At 44.4% G+C, this 9,045-nt stretch overlaps 1 protein-coding gene across 1 annotated transcript; it reads right to left on the minus strand.

Moving 5' to 3' along the window:
- Positions 1 to 1,157: 1,157 nt before the first annotated feature.
- Positions 1,158 to 8,810, minus strand: serpinf1 (serpin family F member 1). Its single transcript, XM_020709096.2, has 8 exons — positions 8,690 to 8,810; positions 7,678 to 7,738; positions 5,736 to 5,931; positions 5,198 to 5,353; positions 4,735 to 4,938; positions 3,141 to 3,280; positions 2,857 to 3,067; positions 1,158 to 1,580 (listed from the first exon to the last, which is right to left on the minus strand). The coding sequence occupies exons 2-8, from the start codon at positions 7,735 to 7,737 to the stop codon at positions 1,330 to 1,332; spliced, it is 1,218 nt and encodes a 405-aa protein (XP_020564755.2). The 5' UTR covers position 7,738; positions 8,690 to 8,810; the 3' UTR covers positions 1,158 to 1,329.
- Positions 8,811 to 9,045: the final 235 nt, after the last annotated feature.

Consider the following 9,045-nt stretch of genomic DNA (forward strand, 5'->3'; position numbering starts at 1 on the left):
TTCACTGAGGGCCACATCAGCATACGTAGTGGCTGTCCTCAAAGGGCCAGATATAACTTATACATGCAACTAAATGTAATGGAAGAAAAATATAACTACAACTTAATGTTAAATAACTCATTTATGTATTTATTATATATTTTTAAAGTGACAATTACAGTTGCATAGAAAACATATATTTGCTTGGTACTCTAGCATAAATCCTTTTAAATTAGATTCTGAAAGGTTAGGTTGTATGGACAGTGTTTAAGTCCTAATGTATAGTTGCCCAATCTGATATTTCAAGTCAGATTACCCCTAGATATGAATATATACACCCAATTTTTTTATTTTGAGAAATTCTAAACTTTTATGCTCTCACATGCCACATACAATGACATGAAGGGCCACATTTGGCCCCCGGGCCTTGAGTTTGACACGTGATGTAGGGCCTAAAATAGCAAGCCACAAGCTTCCTGCTCTGCTTCATTCCAATGCATCCATTTGCAGAGTAACCCTTGTGCTATGCTAGGCACTTTAACATTGGGAGTGGGGTCATCTAGACCCAACAGTGCTCTGAACCTTTTTTCTTCAATGATTTGTGATCTTCACTGGTGTCCATGGATTACATGAAATCTTTCCACCTTTACCCACCTTTGTCATGGTAGGGAGAACACGTCATAGTAAGGGTGGGGTCATCTAAGATAGCACAAGGGCTAATAGATCCATGTACGTCTTGGTTTTCCTTGTCTGTGATCTGGATCTAAACTGTCTGGATCTAAATATTGTTGCCATTTTTGTTGCACTTCTAATGTTAGGATGGGGGTGTGAGGGGCTGAAAGCTTACGGGACAGAATCTAAACAAAAGATTGGCAATGGCGGCGGGTTTACCCCGTGCTAACAGTCCGACTCTCTGAAGAATTCCAGCTGTTCTGCAGAAACTATATCCTAGAAAAAACAATAAAGGTTTTTGATTTTGACTAAACTTGTCATTATCATAATTAAAAGTCCACTGGTTTGTTTGTGGTCCTCTCTGTCCTCAGGCCACTTTTGCTAAGGAAATGAGGTTTTTGGGAGCAACAACTTTTGTGACGGATAAAAACAAAGTAAAGAAATGACATAAATTTCCATGGATGAGTCGGAAACCTTTTGGGAAAAGAACTGGACAGAAAACAGAACAGGGTTTGACTTTGCTTTTATTTTTTTAAGATGAAAAGACCATAGATGATTTCCTCCTGTGCGAGTCTGTGTTTGATGAGTACGTCCACAGAAACACAAACCTCACAGTCGCCCGCCCAATCCCTCCTAGGACCCGCTAAGAGTGTGCACTTTGAGGAGGGACACGGGGGGTTATATTGTCAGGCCTTTGGGGTTGACCACCCTGCCGATGAAGAGAAGCGCCCCTGAGGCCTCGTCACGGATCAGGTAGAGGAAGGGCCGGTCCACTCGGTATGTCAAGTGGCCATGTGTGGAGGCGACATCCGGATACTGGCTCCCCTCTGGTGCCGTCTCCATGACGACCTTGTGGTCAAGGCTGCTGAGCTTGCTGCGCTGAGTGGAGATGTTGTCCAACTCCGGATTCTCCATCCACTCAGAGAGACCTATAAGAAGGAGGACTGGTTAGATAAAAAATCTCAAGGCGATAAAAACACTAGATGTCATCCAACCACAGCTCAGAATCACAGTATCGTATGCCAACAGTCCTTTTTTTGAGTGAATTTGCTTAAGACCCACTCCACTCATCTTTTGGTCTTTTTTCAAAGATTCCTCAGTAGTCTTTTAATTACAATTTTGCCATTTTTAGCTCAAATCAAAAAATCTGGGTCGTTCCCTGGGACATGGTTTCTGCAGAGCAAAATTCCCTTCGGAGCTGTGAGCGGTACTGTTGACAGGAGTAAGCCTTCACTCATTTCCCATTATCCCTCTGTTTACACTCTCCTGCTACCTTACTACCTAAGTGAGCAGTATTGGAACTATCCAGCCGTACAGTTTAGATCCAGATTCCAGACGAGGAAAACAAAGTCGTACATGGATCTATTAGTCTGACAGTGAAAGCATCAGAATAGAGACGAGCAGAGAGTTTGTGGCCTGCTGTTTTAGGCCCCACATCAACACCTACATGCTTTTTCCAACGCCACTTTCATCTGCTCCTGATTCACAACGATTTGAATAAATAAATACTCAGATTTTCAATTTAAGCTTTTCTTCTTTAGATATGTCCTCCACCATAAGAAAAATGCTACAAGATCATGTTAAAAACAAAAATAACATGATTTTACTTGAGTGGGTGTTTAATAAAGTAGGTTCATGAAGAGTCCTCTCATCTCCACATAAGACCAAGAAAAAAAAGCTTCTTCAATGTGGATTTTTAGATTAGGGATTACAAGTTTCTCTCCTAATCACCTAACCCATTCTAATGTCCACCTATCCCAATGAAGATCAAAACAATAACCGGCACATGACGTTTCTGCAAGTTTCTCGCTAAAAGTCAAGATCAGATCCTCATGTTGGTCAGAGACCAGTAGACGTTGATGTTCATCCAGATCAAGAAGATAAGCCTGAAGTCTCAGTAATAATAACGAAAAAAACCACAAACCTGGGGTTTACTTGAGTTTCATCAACTGCAGGAACTTCAGTTTATCCAGGAACAACTTTATTTGTTGCAAAGAAAAGAAGCTCCACATTTAATAATTTTATGCTTCTCACACTCCTGCCTGGGTCAGACCTTTGCTTCTACTATCCAACACCCCACCCCCACCCCCCACCCCGGTCCATGGAAGGAGCGAGAAGAAGCTGGTGTCTCCTGCCCTCATCCCGTGCGAACACCAGTGCTAATAGGGTTCAAAAGGAAAGAAAGGTTCTGACATTCAGACTCACCGAGGTCACCGAGCAGAGGCAGCAGGTCAGTGGAGAAGCTGAGCCTCAGAACAGGCAGAGTGAGGGACACCTTTGCAGGCAGCAGCGTCATGGCCAGGTCCTGAACAAATTCAGCTGTAAGACTTTCCTCCAGCAGGGTCATGTTAGCTGTGACACCGTCTGGCAGGAATATGAACATGCTGACGCCGTCCTGCATCTGGATCTGAGCGATCTGGATGAAGAGAAACCCCAAACGTCTCAGAACCTCTGAGGCTTGCAGGAACAAGCAGAAACACAGAACTCACCACACAGCTCAAATCAGAGTCTGATCCCATCTTCACTGGGTAGTTGTCTTGTTGCATCATAGGAACACGCACTGGCACATCACCTTCCACCTGGAAGTTGTCCAGAGCTCCACTCTGCCCAAAGCGGGTCACCCATTTTCCTGTCGGAAACGAAAAGCTCAACCATAAATGCGTTCCTGAGGTCTAAATGGTCGATGCGGCGTCAAATCTGAAACTGTGGCTAAGGATAAACAGAAATACACAAAGAATGTCATTCCTGACACCTGGCTCCATCAATCAAAGGTCACCAGAGTCAGTGTTGCTTCAGTAGTAAAGACAGCGTTGGAGACTTTTTTTCTCTGAGCTTCTACCAAATCTGGATGCTTACCTTGACATCTGGCTTCCAGGTGGTTCTGGAAAACAATGTGGACTACACTGACAACTGAAAAAAACACCTGGGCAAAGCTTTCAATCAGGAGTTCATCCCACTTTAGTCGGTGCTGCTCTCATTGGGATCTCATTTGTCGAAATCAGACATGCTTTTCTTCTCCTCCTGGAGTCTGTCCAAAAAGCATCTCAAAGACTGTCAGACCAGTCAAGGACACAGCTGGCAGAGGGTAACACTAGTCTGTTGGCACCAAAAATTATTATCTGACTTTCCCTGAGCTGACCGTGCTTTTTCCTTGGTAGGATCAGTCACTCTTTGCCTCTTTTTCCTACTACTTACCGGAGCCTGCAGCACCTTGAGGATGCAGCTCCCTGAGATGGTGCAATGCACCCGTGATACCCTGGGCCCCCTCAACCAATATCACATGTATCTGTTTTGTATTGTGCGTCTCTGTACAAGAGGGGTTTTTTTTCATCATCAACATGTATACTTTGCCCCAACAAGAACAGAGTAGATGTGAGGGTTGTTGTTTTTTTTGCCTCCACCGTTGTCTTCATGCATTTATCCTTCCTGCCATCTAAAAAAGTGCTTTTCATTGTACTTGGTCTTATTGCAATGACAATAAAGGCAATTCATACATTCATTCATTCATTTCTAATATTTTGCTGTAGATGCTCAGTGTGTCTCTTAGATTTGAATCCAACCCATTTGTTTTAAGTTTTCTCTGTAATTTACAGCTCTGTTATAAATATGATTAATGTGATTATGATTGTTGAGAAGAAATTACGTCTAAAAAACTTTGGGCTGATCTCTGATGAGGACTCAACTGTGAAGTGAACTCCAAAGTCAAGTGATCATTTCTGCTGCACTGATTGAATGACTTGGTGTTCCAGGTTCTTCTTGGTTTCATAGCCTCATGTCTACTGTATATTCACCACAGCAAGAACCACAGGTTCTGCATTCAGGTGGCTGTAACCATCTGCATATACCTTGGGTCAGTCAGACTTGGATAAACAGGACTTTACTGCCCCCGATGCTTGGAAAAACCATTGTTTTAATCTCAATAATGGCTTTTATCGAAACTTTAGCAGAACACATGGATCGTTACTTAAATATTTTCAGTTTCTTGTAGCCGCACTTTAGACTTCAAATGAACGATAAATCCAACGGTCCTTTAGTCTGCAATGCTTTGTATCAGTAAGCAGATCATCAGGAAACTAGACGTGCCTTTAAAGTAGGAGGCGCTCACGGCGTTTACCCCAGCGGCGCGAGGGAAGGGCTTGGCCAGGAACTGCAGAACCTTCCTGCCCGTCTGCTGAGACACCCAGTCATTGACTTCTTTCACATCTTTGGCTCCTCCCATAAGCGCTTTGGGCCGAACTCCATACTGCTGCTCCACCGCTTTGAAGAAGTCCTGTTTTGGGCGGAGTCCTGAACACAGAGGGTTGAAGGATTCAGTTTAGCGTCAGAGATGAGCTGGAGCTGCTTCTGCAGATGATCTGCCCATAAGGCTGCAGTGAGATGAAGGACCAAACATCCAGACCGAGGCTACCAAAAGCTTCTGTCCTAGTCAAGGTTGCAGGAAAGTGATCACATCGATGTGTCTCCAAACAGGAATTCTGTTGTGATGCTACAGTCTCCAGAGGCTAAAAGGTCTGCATGTGGTCCTGTAAGTTCAAGCGGAACTCACTTCGTGCCAGGTAGAGGCGGGCAGCTGTGCTCAGGCCCTTCCCCGTCGCCGTTACTGACGCCAGCATGGTCTTCAGGGTGCTGTGGAGCTGAGGGTCCTGCAGAGTGTGATACCTCAGAGCCCTGAACAGCTGCCTCTGGGATCCTTCAGACGCTCCTGCATGATAGATGGGGAAGTGAGCAGATGATGCCTTCACTGGTCTCCATGAGTGATTCTCATTCTGAGAAAGACACAGCTCTAAAATTATGAATGTCCTGAAAACACTTGTGTGCTCATCTGAGGGACTCCTCATTCAATGCACTGATCAGTGATCAATAAATATGACCATGTGACTCCACCCACCAGCGAGTGTGACTCTGCTGTAGAGGCAGTGAGTTCTGACATGAGCGTTGACATAAATTAAAAACATAAATCAGTTGCCTGGAACATTAGCTCCCTTCTCACTGGTTTCTTTAGGACACTGATGGTTGGGAGGCTCTGAGCTTGACAATGTATGGGCTGTGAGTGGGTTTAAGAGAGGGGGTGTTGGCGTTTTCACCCAGGGACAGCTGGCTCAGAGCTGCAGACACGCTGATGGGTGACAGGAAGATGTTACTAGATGTTTCACGGCTTGCCAAGGCACGGAAAAGGTTGTAGCCAAAGTCTGAGACCGCAGCGCCAAGCTTTGTGGTTGGTGTTGTGAACAGCTCCACTGGCTCCTCCTCCAACCCTTCCCCTTCGCCGCCCGACTCTGACTGGAAGGAGAAACAACCAGCAGAGTTACTGCAGACGAAACATGGGATGGTCAAGATCCACAGAGGTTCCTGTCTACCTCAACTCTCAGTCTGTCCATCAATGGAAACCCTCTGTCACACCCACAGAAAATCTCACCACTATCTTCCAGTTTTCATACTTCCTCATCCAAACCACAGCTTCTCTTCTGGATCCTGTCATAGACTTTTTCTAGATCTGACGAAGAAGACCGGATACAGATCCTTCTGACCTTCTCTGTTTTTCTCCAGAAACATCCTCAAAGCAGAAATTACATCTGTCTCTGCATGAAACTAAGCTGTTGTTCACAAAAGTTCACTTCTGATCTATCTTCCACTATTCTTCCCATGACTCATCAGCTTTATTCCTCTGTAGTTTCTAAGAATCTACACCAGACCTCCACAGGTGTGTTAGCAGGACCAACTGTATACTCTTCATCCTCTTTGATGTTTTCCTCATTTCATCCTCACTGATCTGTGCTACTTTCAGCTCCACAGCATCCACCTCTTTTACTCTGTATCCTCTAACACAGTGGTCCCCAACTTTTTTGTCACCGCGGACCGGTACAACGCAAGACACCTTTACCGCGGACCGGTGGGGGGGTTGAGGTGCAACGCAAGGCAAGTTTACCGCTGCCTATTAAAGGCAGATTTCCCGTGTGCAGGTTCCTCTTCTGTCCCTTCATTGGACCGTTTCCCCTTGTCAAAGCAACTTTCTAAAGAAGTTTGTTTTTTGCTCATTTTGGTTGTTTGGGTTTAATTTTAGCGGTGTGTATCACGTGATGTTTTGTGTCGCGACTTTGACAATAAAATGGAAATTATTTTTTCTTTCTGTGCGTCCCGGTGCCAAAATTTACCGCGGACCGGTAGTTGGGGACCACTGCTCTAACATGTTCCTCATTCATCAGTTCTTGTCATGTTTTGAGTTTGTTGCCTTGTTTTTCGTCCTTGTTCTTGTTCTGTCTTGTTTGTTTCTGTTTCCTGTTTTATTTTGAAAGTTCTCCTGTCTTGTCTGGTTTCTTGAGTTTTACTTCCTTTGGTCCCCATCTGCCCTGATCGTGTTCACCTGTGTCTTGGCTGCCCTGTCTGTATTTAAGTCGTGTCTCTGCCTTCCTCCTGTGCTGGTCCATTAGCTCTGTTATGGTGTTCATGTCATCCTGTCCTGTCTAGTCCATGTTCCTGTCTCTTGCCTCGTCCATGGTTCATGCCACGCCAAGTAAGTTTTTGTTTTTGTTCTGTGAACCTGCTCTGCAGCGCTTTTTGTTTGTTTTTTCGTATTAAAACCACTAGTCCCTGATCCTCGTGCCTCCGCCTCTGCATCTGGGTCCTACCGGCTCTCAAGCCACACCCACATCGTGACAGTTCTTCTAAGTTCTCCTTCTAGCTGTCCATTATACCTGTGGAACCTTTCGTTTTCACATTTTCATGCAAATTAAGTTTATTCACTGTAGGTTTCTGTAAACCTCTTATGTTGTCTTCATCAAACTGAAGATCTCTGCAGGTCACTGCTACTGTTTGAACCGCGCTCAGGTTCAATAGCACGTTTATGTTAATGGTCCTCAGTTCATTTAAGTGTGTGGTTTTCAGTCCTTCATTGTCAGGTCATCTTTTTTGTTATTCTTTTGTTTTGCCAAGGTTTTTCATGTTTAAATTTGTTTATTCTCTCCTGCATTTTGGGCCCTACACCCCTGGTTCCTGACACTGAGACAGGTGAGACAGGTGAGCTCTTACCTGAGCCTGGCAGAAGCTCAGGACAGCTGCCAGCATCAACAAAAGGCTAAATCGCTTCATCCTGGAAGAAATAGAAAGGAAAAAAAAAACACAAGAGGTGTCGTTTCAGAAACTGTGGATTTCAATAGGCACATGTTTAATCTGAGAACGGCTTTATCTTTATCTTATCTTGAAGGGGGAGAATGTCTCCATGGTGATTATAAACCTGACAGATTTGGACTGGCAGAGCAGGGTGGGGGGCCCTCTTATCAATCAAGGGGACAAAGGGTGTGCTCTCACTCCCAATAATTTTTACATTGCCTGAATAATTTTTGTCAAAATCATTCTTCATTGAAGTTAGAAGAATAAACTAAATTGATGCTGAATAAATGTGTTGGAACCATGAATCAGGTGGAAGTTTATAAAACCTGACTGTGCTACAAACACACTTACAAACACCTGGAAAACTCAACTGCCTTAGAAGAATAGATTAAGCGGGATGTAATTATTTTTATGATTCTTATTTGATAAGAACACAGGGGTTGTTGTTTTTGAAAGTTCAAAAAAGCAGATGGTTCCATTTTTCCTCTGGGTAGAATTGATGTGCCTTAAACGTATCAAGCCTCACAGACCCAGACCAGAGAAACTAGTCCCCACCGGGATCTTCTTTAGAACTTGACTTCTGACTGTAGTTGTCACTAAAAACCGTAAAATGTTTCGCACTTTATCCATCGATCTCCTTTTCCCGTTTGAAATGGGTGTGCGCGCGCGTGGAGCAGTGCACGCGCTGCGGCTCCCCTCTCACTTCTTTGGAACAAACACGATTTCTGGCGCAACAGCTGGAAAAAATAAATCTGTGCGCGGAGAAAGCGCGTGCCCGAGAGAGAGCAGAAAGGGAGAGTCTGATCCTCCTGTTTTAGGATTAAAGATGAGCTTCTTCGGACTCACGCTCGAACAGTGTCCAGATTGCGCACAGACAGGCGCTCACGTTCGTGCGTAATAAGCGCAAAGTGACAAAACGAGGCGCACTCACCTGTGGAGGAGGGTCCACGTGGCGCACAGTCCGTCTGTCTGCTAATGAGATGTGTCCTCTGCCACAGGGGCGAGTCCGCACACAGCCACGCGCAAACAGGTCACGGGAGCGTGCAAAGAATTTTTCCGACAGAAATCCAGATGTGGAGGTTTTTTTTTCCTAAACCTCTGCATTTCTGTAGAAGCTGAAAGCACATCAACACTTATATACTCCTGATGAAAACCTTAACCAGTTAAGAAAATGCAAGAATTGTCATTTATCACAGCAGGACCTACAAGGTTCCAAATAGAACTTCAAAATGAACAAAGTACAAAGAGGAGCAACAAAACAAATACTATAAGTATAATATATAATAA

The sequence above is a fragment of the Oryzias latipes genome, chromosome 14, assembly GCF_002234675.1.
Source record: "Oryzias latipes chromosome 14, ASM223467v1".
NCBI lineage: Eukaryota > Metazoa > Chordata > Actinopteri > Beloniformes > Adrianichthyidae > Oryzias > Oryzias latipes.

What these genes read in the sequence shown, in the direction of transcription:
- serpinf1 (XM_020709096.2), bottom strand. Translation starts at nt 7,737, where the DNA reads ATGAAGCGATTTAGCCTTTTGTTGATGCTGGCAGCTGTCCTGAGCTTC. An exon ending in TGAGCTTCTGCCAGGCTCAG is followed by an intron (nt 5,932 to 7,677) that starts GTAAGAGCTCAC and finishes TTCTCCTTCCAG; the next exon opens with TCAGAGTCGGGCGGCGAAGG. An exon ending in GCCTCTGCTCGGTGACCTCG is followed by an intron (nt 1,581 to 2,856) that starts GTGAGTCTGAAT and finishes TCCTTCTTATAG; the next exon opens with GTCTCTCTGAGTGGATGGAG.